This window comes from Aquarana catesbeiana, linkage group LG06 (assembly GCF_042186555.1).
Source record: "Aquarana catesbeiana isolate 2022-GZ linkage group LG06, ASM4218655v1, whole genome shotgun sequence".
Lineage (NCBI taxonomy): Eukaryota > Metazoa > Chordata > Amphibia > Anura > Ranidae > Aquarana > Aquarana catesbeiana.
In genome coordinates, this window is record NC_133329.1 from 151,986,110 (window position 1) to 152,007,347 (window position 21,238).

Consider the following 21,238-nt stretch of genomic DNA (forward strand, 5'->3'; position numbering starts at 1 on the left):
TGTACCATGTCTGCAGTCTCTGATCATCTCCTGTACTATGTCTGCAGTCTCTGATCATCTCCTGTACCATGTCTACAGTCTCTGATCATCTCCTGTACCATGTCTGCAGTCTCTGATCATCTCCTGTACTATGTCTGCAGTCTCTGATCATCTCCTGTACTATGACTGCAGTCTCTGACTGTCTCTTGTATCATGTCTACAGTCTCTGACCACCTCCTGTACTATGTCTGCAGTCTCTGACTGTCTCTTGTATCATGTCTACAGTCTCTGACCATCTCCTGTACTATGTCTGCAGTCTCTGAACATCTCCTGTACCATGTCTGCAGTCTCTGAACATCTCCTGTACCATGTCTGCAGTCTCTGATCATCTCCTGTACTATGTCTGCAGTCTCTGACCATCTCTTGTATCATGTCTGCAGTCTCTGACCATCTCCTGTACTATGTCTGCAGTCTCTGATCATCTCCTGTACTATGACTGCAGTCTCTGACTGTCTCTTGTATCATGTCTACAGTTTCTGACCATCTCCTGTACTATGTCTGCAGTCTCTGATCATCTCCTGTACCATGTCTGAAGTCTCTGATCATCTCCTGTACTATGTCTGTAGTCTCTGACCATCTCCTGTATTATGTCTGCAGTCTCTGATCATCTCCTGTACTATGTCTGCAGTCTCTGATCATCTCCTGTACTATGTCTGCAGTCTCTGATCATCTCCTGTACTATGTCTGCAGTCTCTGATCATCTCCTGTACCATGTCTACAGTCTCTGATCATCTCCTGTACCATGTCTGCAGTCTCTGATCATCTCCTGTACCATGTTTACAGTCTCTGACCATCTATTCTATCTTGTCTGTAGTCTCTGACCATCTCCTGTATTATGTCTGCAGTCTCTGACCATCTCTTGTATCATGTCTGCAGTCTCTGACCATCTCCTGTACTATGTCTGCAGTCTCTGACTGTCTCTTGTCTACAGTCTCTGATCATCTCCTGTACCATGTCTGCAGTCTCTGATCATCTCCTGTACCATGTTTACAGTCTCTGACCATCTATTCTATCTTGTCTGTAGTCTCTGACCATCTCCTGTATTATGTCTGCAGTCTCTGACCATCTCTTGTATCATGTCTGCAGTCTCTGACCATCTCCTGTACTATGTCTGTAGTCTCTGACCATCTCCTGTATTATGTCTGCAGTCTCTGATCATCTCCTGTACTATGTCTGCAGTCTCTGATCATCTCCTGTACTATGTCTGCAGTCTCTGATCATCTCCTGTACTATGTCTGCAGTCTCTGATCATCTCCTGTACCATGTCTACAGTCTCTGATCATCTCCTGTACCATGTCTGCAGTCTCTGATCATCTCCTGTACCATGTTTACAGTCTCTGACCATCTATTCTATCTTGTCTGTAGTCTCTGACCATCTCCTGTATTATGTCTGCAGTCTCTGACCATCTCTTGTATCATGTCTGCAGTCTCTGACCATCTCCTGTACTATGTCTGCAGTCTCTGACTGTCTCTTGTATCATGTCTACAGTCTCTGACCATCTCCTGTACTATGTCTGCAGTCTCTGATCATCTCCTGCACCATGTCTGCAGTCTCTGACCACCTCCTGTACTATGTCTGCAGTCTCTGACTGTCTCTTGTATCGTGTCTACAGTCTCTGATCATCTCCTGTACTATGTCTGCAGTCTCTGACTGTCTCTTGTATCATGTCTACAGTCTCTGACCATCTCCTGTACTATGTCTGCAGTCTCTGATCATCTCCTGTACCATGTCTGCAGTCTCTGATCATCTCCTGTACCATGTCTGCAGTCTCTGATCATCTCCTGTACCATGTCTACAGTCTCTGATCATCTCCTGTACCATGTCTGCAGTCTCTGATCATCTCCTGTACTATGTCTGGAGCTCTGATAATCTCCTGTATTATGTCTGCAGTCTCTGACCATCTCTTGTATCATGTCTGCAGTCTCTGACCATCTCCTGTACTATGTCTGCAGTCTCTGACTGTCTCTTGTATCATGTCTACAGTCTCTGACCATCTCCTGTACTATGTCTGCAGTCTCTGATCATCTCCTGCACCATGTCTGCAGTCTCTGACCACCTCCTGTACTATGTCTGCAGTCTCTGACTGTCTCTTGTATCATGTCTACAGTCTCTGATCATCTCCTGTACTATGTCTGCAGTCTCTGACTGTCTCTTGTATCATGTCTACAGTCTCTGACCATCTCCTGTACTATGTCTGCAGTCTCTGATCATCTCCTGTACCATGTCTGCAGTCTCTGATCATCTCCTGTACCATGTCTGCAGTCTCTGATCATCTCCTGTACCATGTCTACAGTCTCTGATCATCTCCTGTACCATGTCTGCAGTCTCTGATCATCTCCTGTACTATGTCTGGAGCTCTGATAATCTCCTGTATTATGTCTGCAGTCTCTGATCATCTCCTGTATTATGTCTGCAGTCTCTGACCATCTCCTGTACTATGTCTGCAGTCTCTGACTGTCTCTTGTATCATGTCTGCAGTCTCTGATCATCTCCTGTATTATGTCTGCAGTCTCTGATCATCTCCTGTATTATGTCTGCAGTCTCTGATAATCTCCTGTATTATGTCTGCAGTCTCTGACCATCTCCTGCACTATGTCTGCAGTCTCTGACTGTCTTTTGTATCATGTCTACAGTCTCTGACTGTCTCTTGTATCATGTCTGCAGTCTCTGACCATCTCTTGTATCATGTCTGCAATCTCTGACCAGCTTCTGTACCATGTCTGCAGTCTCTGACTGTCTCTTGTATCATGTCTACAGTCTCTGACTGTCTCCTGTACTATGTCTGCAGTCTCTGACCATCTTCTGTACTATGTCTGCAGTCTCTGACCATCTCCTGTACTATGTCTGCAGTCTCTGACCATCCCTTGTATCATGTCTGCAGTCTCTGATCATCTCCTGTACCATGTCTGCAGTCTCTGACCATCTCCTGTACCATGTCTGCAGTCTCTGATCATCTCCTGTACCATGTCTGCAGTCTCTGATCATCTCCTGTACCATGTCTGCAGTCTCTGACTGTCTCTTGTATCATGTCTACAGTCTCTGACCATCTCCTGTACTATGTATGCAGTCTCTGACCATCTCCTGTACTATGTCTGCAGTCTCTGATCATCTCCTGTACCATGTCTACAGTCTCTGATCATCTCCTGTATCATGTCTGCAGTCTCTGATCATCTCCTGTACCATGTCTGCAGTCTCTGATCATCTCCTGTATTATGTCTGCAGTTTCTGATCATCTCCTGTACCATGTCTGCAGTCTCTGATCATCTCCTGTACCATGTCTGCAGTCTCTGATCATCTCCTGTACTATTTCTGCAGTCTCTGATCATCTCCTGTACCATGTCTGCAGTCTCTGATCATCTCCTGTACTATGTCTGCAGTCTCTGATCATCTCCTGTACTATGTCTGCAGTCTCTGATCATCTCCTGTATTATGTCTGCAGTCTCTGATCATCTCCTGTACTATGTCTGCAGTCTCTGACCATCTCTTGTATCATGTCTGCAGTCTTTGACTGTATCCTGTATTATGTCTTGGGACTCTTTCTAACAGAAGCCCTCTCTGTGTGCATCAGAGAGACTCCCCTCCAGGTCTCATTAGTGTTCTCTCTTCCTGTATTTTCTTTATTGTTAAGAGATCATGGGAGGATTTCAAGGTAACGAAGACTTCTTAGAGGAGCAGCTCTGTATTTGAGTCGTTGCCATAGAATCGTTTGTAAAGGGGAGGAGTTGGTAAGATGACCACGCCCATGTGGGGGCGCCAGAAATATTTCTGCACCCAGGCGCCGGTGACCCTAGGATCGGCCCTGTCTACCTTCACTCTCTATATTATTTCTTGTTGAATGTGAATAACATATACGTGTATGCTCTATTATTATCTGTACCCCCCCCCCCTCGTGTGTGTACAATATAATCCTCCCCTAACCCTCCCCTAGAACTCCCTTTTACCACCCTTCCACACCTCCCTTCAGTGTTATTTACCTCCCTCCTCCCCTGGTCCTTAAATAACCCCCCCCCCCATGCCTACCTAGGCTAGCCCTAGGGGCATTACTTGTGACCATTTTTTCTCCTCCAAACCATTCTGAGCAATACTCCACATCCCAAAATAGGTGTAATTTAAATTCCTTATTTTTCCATGTTTGCTCCCTCCCCCCTCCCTTCCCTTGACCCAATACAAAATTATCAAAATTACAAAAAGCACATCCTTAGACAATAACACCCCATCTTTCATTAGTGACTTTCACCAACCAAACCCTGCCCCCCCCCCCTCCCCCGGCGCCATCTTTTATTTAACTTCCTTATTAAAAAAAATATATATATCAAAAAATCTATAGATATTTCCTAAATTAACTTATATTTTTTTAACAGCTGATATCCATAACTCTATAGGTCCTTTTTGTTGTCTTCAAGCCACTTTGTTGCCCCTGCAACAGTATCAAAAAAGTGGGTTGCCCCCGAAGCCATTATACGTAGGCGTGCTGGATATAACAATACGTATGTGATTTTATAGTTCCGTAGGCTACGCTTGATATCAGTAAATTTTGCCCTACGCTTCTGTAAGTCCGGTGAGTAATCTGGGTACAGTGAAATTCTGGCTCCATTATAGAAGATATCCCCCCTCTCTCTAGCTTTTTGCATCAAAGTCACCTTATCCTTGTAATTAAGCATTTTCATAATTACTGGTCTGGGGTGACCCCCTGGTGGTGGAGCTCTAGAAGGAACTCTATGAGCTCTTTCAATCTCAAAAAGGTGCGAGAAGGTCTCTGTCCCAAATACTTCCCTAAGCCATTTTTCCATGAACTCTACAGGGTGGGAGCCCTCACACCGGAAGGCCCACCACCCTCACATTGTTCCTGCACAGCCTATTTTCCATTTCGTCCATTTTGGATTTATATAAACCTAGCTGGGTTTACATTGTCTTGAACTCTTGCTTTATTGGATATAAATTGTCCTTAACCTGGCGTAACCTCTCCTCCAGAGTAGTTGTTCTCTCAACCGTTCTTTGCAGCTCTTGACTCATTGAAAATAGCTCTTCTTTTAAGCCCTTTAACTGCTTCAGCCCCTGGAAGATTTTGGTGATATTTGATCGCCTCTGCGATTTTTATTTTTTGCGCTATAAACAAAATAAGAGCGACAATTTTGAAAAAAAAACGCATTATTTTTTACATTTTGCTATAATAAATATCCCCCAAAAATATATAAAAAAAACCCATTTTTTTTCCTCAGTTTAAGCCGATCGTATTCTTCTACATATTTTTGGTAAAAAAAAAAATCGCAATAAGCATTTATTGGTTTGCGCAAAAGTTATAGCGTTTACAAAATAGGGGATAGTTTTATGGCATTTTTATTAATATTTTTTTTTTTTACTAGTAATGGCGGCGATCACCGATTTTTATTGTGACTGCGACATGGCGGACATTTTTGGGACTATTGTCATTTATACAGCAATCAGTGCTATAAAAAGGCACTGATTCCTGTGTAAATGACACTGGCAGTGAAGGGGTTAACCACTAGGGGGCGGCGAGGGGTTAAGTCAGTACTAGGGAGTGATTACTAACTGTAGGGGGGGATGGGCTAGCAGTGTCACTACGCTGATCACTGCTCCCGATGACAAGGAGCAGAGATCAGTGACACTTGTCACTAGGCAGAACGGGGAGATGCTGTTTACATCAGCATCTCCCCGTTCATCCTCTCCGTGAGGCGATCGCGGGTATCCCCGCAGCGATCGAGTCCGCGGGACCCGCGACCCGACTCACGGAGCTCCCAGCCGGCGCGTGCACGCAATGGCACGGCGGGAAATTCAAATGGACGTACCTGAAAGTCCATTTGCCCAGCCAAGCCATTCTGCCGACGTACATCGGCGTGCGCCGGTCGGGAAGGGGTAACTGATCACACAGCTTACTCGGTGAGCCCTTACAAAAATTAACTGCGCATAATACATCTTTCAGCGTTGGTTCAACTTCTGTACATACACCTAAATCAGAAGCAATTTTAGTCATTTTTCCCAGGGGGCCCCCCTCAGGGCTTTTTTTACTCACAGTTTTTGTACTAATAGGCAATACTGATGACATTTTGCCTAGGCTCTTTCTGTCCCCAGGGCCTCCTGTCTGAGATTTCTCTTGGGGTTGTTGGTTACCCTTAGCTGGTGACGGTGTAGGGGTATGTGCGTACCTTTCCAGCTTGGCTGCTGCTGCTGCCGCCTGGTTCCCCTTCTCCTTAGTTGAGCGGGTTGATTGGGAGCTTAAGTTCTCCTGGTGCTGCTGTTCCTCTCCCTTTTTCCTTGTCATGGCCGATTGTAAAGGTATATAAGGAGATAAGTAGCTGTCAGCGGATACCAAGCTGTAGTGCTTTTACACACTTTTGGCACTATAATAGGTCCACTTACAATGGGAAATGGCTGATATTAGTCGCCGCTTTTCACCTATTATCCTCTTAGTGCTCTTATCCTCCTAATACTGCCAAGTCTGCTAGGCTATGCAGGGTCACTCCAAACAGCCACCCCACGTTGTGCACACCGAGCACTGTTTGTCTCGCTGTTTCTCGCGGGATCTCAGGCCGTTGTCAGGGCAACCGGGTCAACAATGCGGGCCGCTCGAGCTCCCCCTTGCTGTACTAAAGGCAGCCACCGATGTCATCCTCCTTCGTCCTCCCCGCTATCTTGACTCAGCGCCTCCGTTCACATAGTCCTCCCGGAGGACACGCTGAGCAGGCAAGGCAGGTGCGACCTCTTACAGGGGGACAAGGCGCACCAAGCTGGGCTGAATCGGATAGCCACAGGGGATAGAGCGGGGAGAGACCTCACACACCTCCACTAACTCCAGCATCCGGTAACGCCCCCCCATGCCCCCCTTTCTCTTTTGTTGCCTGTTTGTAACAATACGTTTCATGGTTCTGTGATCATGCCCCAATATCTTAGCATTTTCAGTTGCATCCAGTCAATTTTAGATTTTTCAGGGTCAGGTAAATCTCTTTTTTGGCCCATTTTGCGGAAAAGAAGCCTAATAATTATGCACACCTTGATATAGAGTGTTGATCCCCTTAGACCACACCTTCCCTCTTTACACAAATAAACATCACCTGATATGTTTAAATGCAATAAGCATTCAAGTTTATACAGCTTGGAGTTGGACAATATGAATAAAAATGATGAGTTAGTCACCTGCCTAATAATCATGCACACAGTGTGTGTGTGTGTGTGTGTGTGTATATATATATATATATATATATATATATATATATATACACACACACACACACACATTATTTCTAAAGCTGGGGAGACTACTATTATGCAAAGTAGCCAAGCTGATTGGTTTCTCTGCAAAACTGCAACAGATTTTGCATTCTTCAGGTTTAGTAAATCAACTCCATTGTGTGCGGTCTGTGCCAGTCTCAACTATTAAGTTCCGACATGAGAAAGCATGGTCAAGACATTTTTGTAATACTTTTAAATGTGCATGACTAATATCCAATAAACATTAAAAGAAAATGTTTCCAAAAATGACAGAGTTCATATTATGCTATATGGACCACACATATGTGGACACCACTCCAATTTATTGCGTTTAGGGGATTCCAGTGAAGAGTACTGTTAATGCTACAAAATAGAAAGACATTTCAGACAATTGTGTGCTTGTGAGCAACCATGTGGCACATTTGGGGAGGACATTTTTAATTCCAGAATGTTTATGTCTATTGCATTATATTGTGGGTTGTGCAAAGGAACTTGAGTGCCTGCACAGAGGTCTGACCTCAACCCTATTGAATGCCTTTGAGATGAACTGAAACGCCAATTGAGAGCTAGGTTCTTCTTTTCCAACATCAGTACCTGAGCTCACAAGTACTCTCTTTTGGCTGAATGAGCACACGTTCCCACAGAAAAACTTCAACATTTTGAAGAAACCCAGTTAGGAGGGAATAGGCTGCAGATGGGAAGCCAACTCCATATTAATGTCCATGGTTTAGGGACACATTGGTGTAGTCAGGTGTTCACAAACTTCTGGCCATAAAATACTTGGTTTACAATTGTTCTTGCCATAGTCTTGTTTTAAATGCAACTGCTTAATACAGGTCTTTAGAATGTTTGCAAAACCTTTTAAGGAATTAATATACAGTGACATGTACTATTCAAGATTTGCTAATACTGCGAGCCTGTATAATTGTACTGAAATTTTATCTTGAAGGGTCAGTCTACATTTAAAGCATATGTTACCTTAATATTTCATATTCCTCATATATGTCTGTTGTACTGTGTACTTGTGTTAAAACATATCCTGTTCTCCTTGTATTGCTTACTTTGTGTAAAATACTTGGAGATCCTGCTTTCCTGTTTCAAACTGACCACACTAGGCATGAGAGCACATCCATCCCATCATAGTCAGTTTTCTGGCTGTGCTAGGAGAACAGCCTGCCTGTCATCCAATGGTCAGACTTCTGCTGACACACCCCTGGACAGCCATTCACTGGGAAAATCAGTTTACTGCTTGCTCCTTCTCCACCTTGATCTCTCCAAGCTCCTTTAGCATCTAAGAATAGAGTTTATATAAATAATAATTTATATTTTTTGTACATATATACACAAATATTTTGGCTTTCATTTCTGTTTTAAATGTAAAGGGTTATTTAAAGGTAAGGATTCACTATATGTTTTAAATGTGTGGTTCCTTGTGCCAATGTCTGAATCTGATGACTTATTTCTGGACAGGATTGGATAGACAATGGTCCACCCAAAGTATTCTGGATATCAGGATTTTATTTCACCCAATCATTTCTGACCGGTGTTTCCCAGAATTATGCTAGAAAATATACCATCCCTATTGACCATATTGGATTTCAGTATGAGGTAAGTAGATGGACTTAGCATTTTGTGCATGTGCTGTTTATTTATACACTGATTTTGGGTCCCATGGTTTATATTATGTGGTGGAGATGATTATATGCAAACAATGGCAGGCCATCTTCTTCTAACATCTGGGGATTTTAAGATCTATTAATATATATACTGTATTGGTACATGGCATTATTTATTTAGAGGTACCAAAGGCTGGCTGAGTAAATCAAAGGCTTGCATTATTAAATAACATAATACTAGAGGCAGCGTTGTGTTTTTAAATGCATTTAATTGGCTCCATTATTCATTTGTTGCTTTAGGTCCCAAACTTTCTGGGTTGGTCCTGCTGCAACTATAAGCTTTTTTTTTTTTTAACAAAAACAGTGGTGCTTTATTGTTGTACAAGATAAATTAGAGTTACAGAATACCATTCAACAGAGTACAATACACAACATATGTAGATTACATATTTTAGGATAAGGAAGACAATATGCAACGCCCGCAAGCAATAGGTAGGGATAATAGTACCATTCTCAACAAGTACCGTCCACCCGCCACCCTCCAAAACCCTCCCTCTTGGGGCAGATGATCGTAATGAACTGAGTGTTCTCTACGAGGCCATCCACGGAGCCCAAACTTTTTCAAACTTCCACGGACAGCCACGGTTTATATATGTCATTTTATACATTGGGATTACTGCCTCAATCTGTGCCTCCCAGGCTGAAAAGGATGGAGGGGAAGAATCCATCCATTTCATGAGTATTTCTTTTTTGGCATAGAAAAGAAGGAAGGAAACTAGCAATTTGAGATGATATGGCCTCTGCTCATCATCATGTATCCCCAGCAACGCCATAGCCGGTAAGAGCGGAATAGAGGTCTGCAGTCTGGAGTTAATTTCACCTACTATCTTAGTCCAAAATAGTGCAATGACTGGGCACTCCCAGAACATATGTATAAATGTGCCTATATGAATTTTGCATTTTGGACACATGGGGTCTCTCTCAGGGAATATGCGATGGAGTCTCTGCGGGGTATAGTAGACCCTGTGTATAAATTTGACTTGAATCAGTTTGTCCTTGGATGCTATCACTAATTTCGGGCCATGCTCTAAACAGTCCTCCCATCCCTCTTTATCCAATGACGGAATATCAGCCCGCCATCTTTCCCATAGTTCGTTTATCTTGGGGGAATCCCTTCCCAGTAACGCATTATAAAGAGAGGATAGGGGTTTAGTCAAGTCTCCAGGAGATAGGAGATCTTCAATGGGATCCGTCTGTAACAGGGGAGTTTGCGGGAATTGAGCCCTGGCCGCATGTCTCAGCTGTATGTATCGGAACCCCATCCAACGGGGCAACCCAAATTTAGCCGTAAGCTCATGCAAGGAGAGCAGTTGTCCCCCAGACATTACGTGTTCCAACGTGGTTACACCATATCTGGCCCACACCTGTGGGTCCGGTATCATACGAAAGTGTTTAAGTCGTGGGTTTCCCCATAAGGGATGAGCCGGAGATAATTGGCCAGGTCTCAAATATCTGCGCCTAGCCGCCTCCCATACCCTCCAAGTTGCCCTAGTAGGCCCAGGGACCCCACAATATGCCCTGGGTCCTCTATAGGGAAAATTCCGAAGGTCCGTCAGTGAACCCAGGATATTCGCCTCGAGACAGGTTGCCACATTGGATCTAGAACCCTGGAACCACCAGTGCACCGTCACCAACATGGCTGCCCAAAAATATATCTGGAAATTTGGGAGAGCAAGTCCGCCCAAATCTGCAGGTAAACACAACGTAGTGCGTGCCAACCTAGGGTTCCCCCCTGACCAAATAAAGGATCCCACTATACGGTCAATGTCCTTAAAGAACGAGACGGGGACCCAAATTTTATGGAGACTAATGCGACCCAGAAGATTCAGAGGAAGATTCTCCCAGGCAGCACATTTCGAACGTAGGGTGTTCAGGACAGGGGTCAGATTTTTTATAATAAAATCAGAGGGATTTCTAGTGATCACAACACCAAGATATTTAAATTCCCTAACCCTTTGTAACGGGGAGGAGAGGGGTCCAGAGTTAGCTCCATCATCTATAAAAAATAGGACTGACTTGGTCCAATTTATTTTAACTCCCGAGAGTCCACCAAAACTGTCAAAAATACGCAAGGCAGCTTGAAGAGAGGGTCCAGCATCATTTAGGTACAATAACGCGTCATCGGCATAGAGGGAGAGGCGCTCTTCCATCATACCCACCCGCAGGCCCTGAACGTCCGGTGCACTCCTAATGGCAATTGCCAGGGCGAACAGGCTGGGGGAGAGCGGGCATCCCTGCCTCGTACCGCGAAACAGGTCAAAGGAGTCTGAGACCCAATTGTTAGTGCGAACCCGTGCTCGGGGGGAGCGGTACAGCAATCGTATTCCGTGAATAAATTTGGGACCAAATCCGAATCTACGTAAAGTCTCCCATAAAAATTTCCATTCGACGGAGTCAAAAGCCTTCTCGGCATCTAAAGAGGCAATAACCCTGGACCCCGTGTTGTCATGCGATGTTGCTAAGTTTAGGAATAGGCGCCTAATATTTATATCTGTGCCCTTACCTGGCATAAATCCTGTCTGGTCTATACCCACTAGATCTTCTATTACATGAGATAGTCGGGTGGCCAAGACCTTAGCAAAGATCTTGGCGTCGACATTAAGCAACGAGATGGGCCGGTACGATGCGCAATCAAGAGGGTCCTTTCCTGGTTTAGGAACCAGTACAATGACCGCCTCATTCATTGAGTCAGGTAGGGCTGGCAGAGTTGCAAATTTAGAGAGCAGTGAAGTCAGCTTAGGGGCCAATAGTTCAGAAAAATTGGAGTAAAATTCAGATGGTAACCCATCTGCACCCGGGGCCTTCCCTCCCCTAAGGTGTCCCATGGCAACTTGGATCTCCTCAAGTGTGACGTCAGCCTCCAGCCCCTCCCTTGCTTCCTCAGACAAAACAGGGATAGACAGGGAGTCAAAAAATGAGGACATGGATGAATCCGCTGCAACATCTCTTGAGGAGTAAACCTCCTGAAAGTATTCTCGAAAACGGTCATTAATATTACCAGGGGCGGTGAGGATCTGACCAGTATTGTCTCTAATGGAGCCTATGGGGGTAGAGGGTATGTTACCCTTAGCCAGCCATGCAAGGAGCTTCCCATTTTTACCACCATGTTCGAACACCCGCTGAGCAGAGTACAACAAGGCCTTGTCCGTCTGGGCCATCCTAAGAGTGCATAGGTCACGCAGAGCCTTTTTCCACGCCCTATACCGGTCCTCCCCAGGGGCAGAAACATATTCAGCCTCCAACCTACCTACCAATGCCTCCAGCTCATCTATGGAGCGAGTAGAGTCACGCTTGAGCCGAGCGATACTATGCCCATACTCCCCTCGTATCCAAGCTTTAAAGGAGTCCCATACAACAGAAGGGGCAGCTGATTCAACATTGTCTGTCCAGAAATTGCAGATAGAGGCCGTTAGGGGCTCCAACAGCAACTATAAGCTTATAAGCATTATTAAATCAAAGATTGTCACAAAATGCTGTCTGCATTCTTAAATGGTGAAAGGATGGCTCCCTCAAGAGGACTAAAGCACATGGATTCGTTTTCTTTGTACTTACTATACAACATATGGAAACTTCCTGTTTAATCCTGACATAACCCATAATGTATCCTCACAGCACACTTTCCCACAAGTGTGCCATTCCTGTTACCTTGGTCTGATAGAGCCAAATTATTTTTCACATTGTTCAATCAGCTTTTTTGATAGCCCTGGTGACATCTGAATAAACACACAACTGGGCTGATTAACGACAGTTAGAGAAAAAGAAAGTGTCAGCTTTTTTCAGCTGACAAAATAAATGAAATTTAAATTACTTTATATAGAGGGAACATAAACCAATTCCTTCTGTTTTTATAAACGGTTTCACAGTCACATTTTAAAGATAAAGTAGACTGAATGTATAGATATTTATAGAAAAGGAGTAGTTAGGACAGTAGCAAAAAAGCAAAGAAATTCTGGATGATATAAGCAGATTAGTGAGCTGTTAAAGTGTTCAGGCACACAATTTCTAAGGAAAGTTTAGATGTTGCATTTTTCCAATACAAGTCAAAGTTTAAGTAGACTTCACTTGTAAAAGGAGAATGTCTTGTAATAATGTGACCTGACACAATCTAATCATAGCAGTGGTAAACCTCCATCACTAATATATGTTTAAACAAAAAAGGAAGAGGAAAGAATGGGACTTTATATGAGGCATGTCACTGAATAAATATATAGTTTACGGTATACGGATCATTAAATAGTTTATTATTTCAAAACAAGTTAAAAAGTATCAGTAATCTTTGGTAAAAGACATGATATACTGTAAATAACAGTTCACTTGTATACACATACAATTATGATACAAAGTAAAATACAACATGATTAGCAGTACAATTTCATAGATCATTCATCCATTAATAATAAACTTAAGCAATTGCTCTTAGTGAGCCAACTTGTCTGGGCATCAGTTCAAAGTGTACTCAACGCACGTTTCATGGCTCACGCCACTCATTAGGTGTAAAATGCTCTGAAATTAAATCAATAACATACCTATAAATATAGGATACCCTTTAAAAAGAGAACCAACTTGCAAAAAAAAGAGGGGTCTATAACTAACAAAATGGTCCAATAGCCCAACCTATATCCAAGGGAAGACGGGGACAGGGATGATGATCTCCCCCGGTATTCCCATCCAAACCGGGGACAGCAGCCAGGTGAAGACCAGGCGACCATGTCACAATTGAATGTGAATCTTGTGTGTGCTTGAACCCACACTGTTCTGCAAGGATATGTAAATGAGACCATGTGAGATGAATGAACTTTTGATGAGGTGAACCTATAAAAGTGACTAAATGAAGGTGATATATGGTGTGTGATTGCTGCAGTGAACTGAAGTGTGCTAACTAAAAGGATTGCTATCAAAAAGGATGTGTGTGCATGTACCCATCAAAATTAAATCCTTGTCCAAACCCACCATTTGATAACTATGTGCACTCCATAATAATGGTGAAATATAATAAGTGTTACTAAAATAGACCTGAAAAGTGTTATGTGTGTGATATAAATGAGCATCTGTTACCTTATGTGTATGATTCTGTGGATGTGAGCATGCCTGGGATCCCTCTTATGTGAATGACCCATGTGGAATGGTCAGCTGGCCCGCCCAAGCCACTCTTATCCCCAGTGAGGGGCAGGTTCCCACTAACATGAAAAAACCCCACCAATGCGGCGGGGAATAGCGACAAGCTTTGGCTTCATCAGTGGCATATGAATCCACTGTGGAACCAAGCAAGTCCCAGTCCCAACTAGATGGAAAGTGGGGGGGGGGGGGGGGAGATACACCCCATGCTCAGGCATGATGACACTGATGCATAGGAGAACGTCTTTGGGATGAAAAATTAGACAAGCTAACAATACCACTGAAGTGTAGGCACTACAAGTATCTGCATGGATTCAAGGACTACTGCACAGGAAAAAAGGAATGTGTAGAACCTGGACCTTGGATTCAGGGGTCCATGTACAGACAAAATTGATGACTGAAGAAAACCTGCACAGAGAAAGAATAAATATTTACACTAATATGTCTGTTCCATAAAGCCCAGTGGTATAAGATGTATATTATAAAAATTTGTTCCTATGTAAAGCTTTATTATATTTGCAAGAGGACACTGGGGTATTCTAAGCTACCTTAGTTCCAAAAGTGAATAAAATATTTGTCATCATCGTGTTAATGAAACCAAGACTCTGTTTTAACATGCATGCAATACCTAAACCACACTGGTTTGACCATGTTCATTAAGGCATGGCCACCTTAGATGAGACATACCCACTTTTGAACCCCAATTTTTTTTTTTTTAAATAAATAATGGGTGCTGCCATTGTAGACCCCCAGGTTGTTGTTCTGGTTCATATCTTACAAAAGTGGAGCTAAGACCAGCTCTCTTTTGGCATATAGAAACTGGTGCAGACAGATTTTGCAAAGGTATCTCATGTGCATTCCAAAAGTGGCACAATGTGCATCATTCAAGTCCAAGTTTTAGACAGGGACATGAATTTGGCACATTCTGCACCACTTTTAGAATGCATGAGAGACACTTATACAACATTTGTCAGTGCCAGCCTGTATGCATTCTAGGGATTGAATCCCAGCTGGGGATCATTGTTATTTCAATAGTTTGTCAAAAATTCAAAAAAAGCTGTGTCCTTCCAAGTACAAGGGTAAAAGAAAGAGTGCCACTGTATATGCGCCACACTGATATTTTTATTTTTTTGTAAAAAATAGTTTCAAAAACTGTCCACAAGCTCTAACACTGTTTCAAGGAGGCTTTGTTCTTGTAGAAAAATTGTGCCTTTAGCTGAAGTTGACATCTGAAAATCTAGAAAAACATCAAGGTTGGTGCACCACACAGTTGGAAGAGCTATTTGTTACATACAAATAGGGGTGCCATTCTGCCCCTGTAAATAGATGTGAGCCGGTCGGGAACCAGTTAAAGCAATCTACTGAGTCTTGAGGGAGTCGATTGCACATTTTCACAGCTCTAATGCCCCGTACACACGGTCGGATTTTCTGATGGAAAATGTCCGATCGGAGCGTGTTGTCGGATATTCCGACCGTGTGTGGGCTCCATCGGACATTTTCCATCGGATTTTCCAACACACAAAGTTGGAGAGCAGGAGATAAAATTTTCCGACAACAAAATCCGTTGTCGGAAATTCCGATCGTGTGTACACAAATCCGACGGACAAAGTGCCAGGCATGCTCAGAATAAATAAAGAGATGAAAGCTATTGGCCACTTCCCCGTTTATAGTCCCGACGTACGTGTTTTACGTCACCGCGTTCAGAACGATCGGATTTTCCGACAACTTTGTGTGACCGTATGTATGCAAGACAAGTTTGAGCCAACATCCATCAGAAAAAATCCTAGGATTTTGTTGTCGGAATGTCCGAACAAAGTCCGACCGTGTGTACGGGGCATTACTGTGAAGAAACCTTTCCATATTTGGAGATGAAAGCTCTTTTTCTCCAGAAGTAAAGAGTGCCCCCTTGTCCTCTGTGATGACCTTAAAGTGAATAATTGAACACCAAGTTCACTATATGGATAACTTATGTATTTATACATGTTGATCATATTCCCTTAATTTCCTCTTAAGAGAAAAGAAATTCAGTTCCTCTAATCTTTCCTCAGAGTTGATTTCCTCCGTGCCTCTGATTAGTTTGGTTTCCCTTCTCTGCACTTTCTCCAATTCCCCGATATCCTTTTTGTGAACTGTGCCCAAAACTGAACTGCATATTCCAGAAAAATTGTGACAACCGCAGTTTAGATATCTATACACAGACTGTGCTAAAAACACTGTGATTCACTTACCTTGGGCACCATTTGCATCCTTTTGAATGTGTTAAACACCAGGATAGCGAACTCTATAGCACCTAGCAGTGTGCATAGAAAACATCTGCACAGGCTGGTGGTGGTCACTCATTCCCTCCACTCAAGTCCACACATTGTCGGAAAAGTCAGTAACTAGGGTTGCACCAATACCAAGCATTTGCACGAGTACTTCTACTCATGCAAATACTCCGATACCTATACCTTTGCAGTCCGATTTGAGCCCATACAAAATGAACGGGGCTCAAGTCGCACTGCAAAGAATTGTATGTGATTTAAACAGGTGTGATTCCAGTCCGAAACACATGCGTTTTCCCGCACCGTTCCTGTTTAAACCCAAGCTTGTCATAGTGACTTCAGACAAAAATCGCACCGCATTCCTGTTCAAATCGCATGCGATTCTTTGCAGTACGCTTCAAACCCATTTATTTTGTATGCACTGAAATCGCACTGCACCGTACTGGTATCGCTGAGTACTTGAGCACAAGTATCGGTGCTCGCTCTTAAAAAAAAAAAAACAAACAATCAAAGAGCAAAATATATATAATCAGAAACAACATGCTAGATTTACAAACTCTACTTTGTTTCACTACGAAAACAATTAAAAAGGTTCCCTTCCAACTGCATGTTATGTTTCTTAAACCCCTCTTCAATCATGTTAATAAAAAGAGTTATAGAAGTACTGCTTATTATGTTGATATTTAGTTGATATTTTAATACAATGGGATTGATTTACTAAGACTGGAGAGCGCAAAATCTGGTTCAACTGTGCATGGTAACCCAATCAGCTTCTAACTTCAGCTTGTTCAATTAAGCTTTGACAAAAAAACCTCAAAGCTGACTGGTTTCTTTGCAGAGCTTCACCAGAATTTGCACTCACCAGTTTTAGTAATTCAACTCCTTTGCTAGCGTGCCTGACTCATAAGCGTGTCTCCCACATAAACCAGTTATTCAATGTTTGCTTCAATTGGCTACACAGCATGTTACTTAACAACATAGTAAAGGTCATGAACCAAACGACAATTCAATTGTCTCTCCAGCTCCATTATTCAAAACTCAAGTCAATGTTCATATGTAGCAGCATTGCGCAAAAACCCTTTAATGGTGTCTGATTTCATTATCCCTCCACACCCAATATAGTGGGTGCAACCTTTTCCACCCTACATATCAGACCTTCCATTCTGCACCTTGAAGGAGTACTCCGGACCAACTATATACATAACTTAATCAAAAAGTGCCGGTAGTAGGCTATATAAGCTCTGGGTGGCACATGCCAGTGGCGACTATTTGTATTTTATTCTATATTATTTGCTGCACATTTTGGGCCTAAGTTTGCAATGGTTTAACCCTTGATGAAGCCACAAATTTGGCTTGTTTCAGTTGGGAAAGTTAGTATGATTTAGCTCTTTTTCAGTTTGGAGGGTGACTTTTAGGCAATTAAGATAGGGCCTTATCTACATTGAAGAGGGCAACTGGAGAATTATCTCAAAATGTGTTATGGAACGTTAATGTATGAGGAATATATAATTTCATTGCTTTCTTCCTGTAAAGGAGGACCTTAGGTGGACTTGCGATAAACTGAGATGAGAACATAATTTTAGAATTTGAAAAAGTTGAGTGATCACTATATGTAGATACAGCAGATGAGATAGGATTGGGCCTGAATATATACAAAGATTAGTATTAAATTAGTGACTCTGAAAGTCACCTGCCAAAATAGTACACACAAGCACAATTAAAGTAGTACACATCCTAATACATGACAAAATAAAGGTGGTTTCCTACTCTGATGGGGCTAGATGTGCAAAACAGGAAATGTACAGTATGTTACACCGTTTATGTGAAAATAAGATCTCGCTATACATAATGTAATAATTCATACATTATATCTAGCGTGTTTCAAATGAAATCCACAAAAAAATGTTAACATCTTACACACACACTACAGTTAAGAACAGTAGAAAAAAGTCTTGGATTGTGCTTCATAGGAATGGAGTTTTCCATTTAAACCTGGGAGGAGCGGTGTCTTTCAACTGCCATATCCATCTACTTTCTTGTCCATATCTCCTCCGCTTTCACTGGGGGACACCCTATCTAAGACCCAGGCAACCTACCACACTACCTCCATGTTCCAGGACAAAATCCCTCACTACTGGAGGTATTAAATTGTTCTAATACACAATGTTGATACAACTGCTGCCTTTGCATTATCCTACCTACTAAAATCCATATTTACCTGGTCAGTTGTGTTAGAATGATTCCTTATCTGACCAGTACCTGTGCTATCTATAATATCTTCTATATTAAAGATACATGTAGTATTATGGTTGCTTTGGTTACCCACAGTGCTGTTCCTTTACATTGTTCATGTGTTCTGCACAAATCTGTATACATTTTTATCTGTCTTCCATTTCAGGTGACAAGTTATGAGCATACCATAGACACATCTCCAGAAGATGGTGCTTACATCAGAGGACTCTTCTTAGAGGGAGCATGCTGGGACAGACAAGAGATGCAGATTGGAGAATCTCTTTCCAAAATCCTATACGATGCTCTACCCATAATATGGCTGAAACCAGGAGAAAGCGCAAAATTTGAGCACAAAAACTCATATTTCTGTCCAGTATATAAAACTAGTGCTAGGCGGGGAACTCTCTCAACCACCGGCCATTCCACCAACTATGTCCTCTCTATAGAACTTCTCACAGACAAACCTCAGAAACACTGGATTAACCGTGGTGTGGCAGCCCTCTGCCAGCTGGATGATTAATTTATGTAAAGAGTGCTGTAGGATTTCTCTCTTCCTAGTAGTTATTTTTTTGCACTACTGCTATACATATTGTTTGATAAATTTCAGATGTCACAGAGTATGTGCCTTAAAACCAGCCTGCTGTGTACAATTGGTTGTACAAATCTTGACAATAAATTTGAACCTAATCCAATTTTGTAGTCGTTGTAAATTCATTTCTTGACCCATAAGCAACATGCTTGACAAAGCCTATTATATAGTCTTCTTACCTTATTAGCACATATCAGAGATAAAGATTGGCCAAACCTAAATTCATAGACATACCTACAGTATATCTTAGATTTGTAGGGTGTTTTAATATTTAACACTTTCGGTAAGCTCTTGCTATGTTTTACATGGTGCAAGATGTGTGTCAAATAGCGAAGACAGGAAATTTATTTTAAGTGGTTTCCCCTGGGTTTTATTCTTTGGCAGCAAACTTGATGACAAAGTTTTCCCTCACAGTGGTACATAAAACAGAACACAAAGCTTAGTCTCAAACAAGGATGCATCAAATGAGAGTTGTAGAAAAATCATTATTGCTCATCTCTCTTGTTCAGCATCAGTTAGTGGTGTTAAAACTAAAACATTTTTAAGAGCAGCCAAGTTAAATACCTCCAAGTTCCATAGTTCCTGGAACTGGACAGTAGGGGGGTCTAGGCCAAGGGCAATGACTCCTGCTTCTAATTTCTGACCTCTATTCTTCTTCTTTTTACTCCTTCCCTTCTTCTCCTTTCTTCTGTTCAGTTCAATGATATTTACCTTATGGATGCAAGTGGGGAGTCCTGGAGCCTCTAATTTTTTTTTGCCAATGTGGAAACTACGTAAAGTGACTCCAAGTACCTGATCAACCTTGGTGATAAGGGCGGTTAAGATAAAGGCAGTTTGACCAAACATCATCGAGATGTTTTCCAGAACAATATTCCTGAATAGTTTATACCACAGAGAAGTTATAATTATTCCGTACGTGCCCAAACAGGCAGTAGTCTAATTCAACTGTATTTACCTTTAAGATTGTTTTTAGATTACAGTCATATGGATAGGACACTTGGTCACCTTTGAGAGTGCATGGATCTTTCTGTATCGATATATTTGTATCCTTAGACCCCTTTCACACTGGGGCGGTTTTCAGGCGGTATTGCGCTAAAAATACCGCCTGAAAACCGCCCCTAAACAGCCGCCGCTGTTTGTTCAGTGTGAAAGCCCGAGGGCTTTCACACTGAAGCGGTGCGGTGGCAGGACGGTGAAAAAAGTCCTGCAAACCGCTTCTTTGGAGCGGGGAAGGAGCGGTGTATTCACCGCTCCTGCCCATTGAAATCAATGGGACAGCGCGGCTATACCGCGGTAATACTGCGGCTATAGCCGCGCTGTACGTGGTTTTTAACCCTTTTTCGGCCGCCAGCGGGGGGTTAAAACCGCACCGCTAGCGGCCGAATACCGCTGCAAGAACGACGGTACAGCAGCGCTAAAAATAGCGCTGTTGTACCGCCGACGCCCCCACCGCCCCAGTGTGAAAGGGGCCTAAGAGATTTGTTAAACTTTTGAATAAAAATCTATTGTAAACAAAAGCAGCCAAGTCATTATTTTCAGACATCACCTATTAGGGAAGAGGACAGAGAGTCTCTTACTCACCAACCCCTAACCCACATACTCACTTTTCTGGGCTCCCAGCCACTCTAATGGTGTAGTTGAAAAATGCTTCTGGGTATCAGGAGCACGTGAACTCGAACCCGTGTGGCCAATCACCAGATGTGAACACTCTGTTGAAGGCACAAGATGGTCAGGGTTTGAGCTAGTATCAGTTAAGCTCCCCATGTGTTTTTTTTTTGCTGATTTAAAAAAAAATCTAACAAATGGATTACTGTATGCGCACAATCAAGACGGATAAAGGAATACCACCATGCCATTGTATTCTGACAGCATTCCTCCATCTTCCCCCCACTGTCAGAATACACTGATCAACGCTGCAGCCAATTGGCAGGATGTGCTGATCGAGTGGAAATGTTCCAACATTCCCATTCGAGAGAAGCCAATCTTTAGATTAACTTCCCTCTAGTGGGAACGGCCATAGAAGGATCGAAATCCATCCGATCCCTGCTGAATCAGCTGAATTTCAATCTATCTATGAACAGCTTTGGTCTTTTTA

General features: G+C 42.7%; 1 protein-coding gene across 2 annotated transcripts in view; it reads left to right on the forward strand.

The window, feature by feature from the left end:
- DNAH3 (dynein axonemal heavy chain 3) overlaps positions 1–19,246 on the forward strand; it is an 827,768-nt gene extending 808,522 nt beyond the window's left edge. For both annotated transcript variants that reach the window (XM_073591059.1, XM_073591058.1), the window contains exons 60-61: positions 8,738–8,875; positions 18,721–19,246. In XM_073591059.1, the coding sequence (XP_073447160.1) occupies positions 8,738–8,875; positions 18,721–19,074 (492 nt within the window). In that variant the 3' untranslated portion in view covers positions 19,075–19,246. The remainder of the gene's footprint in view (positions 1–8,737; positions 8,876–18,720) is intronic.
- The last annotated feature ends 1,992 nt before the right edge of the window (positions 19,247–21,238 follow it).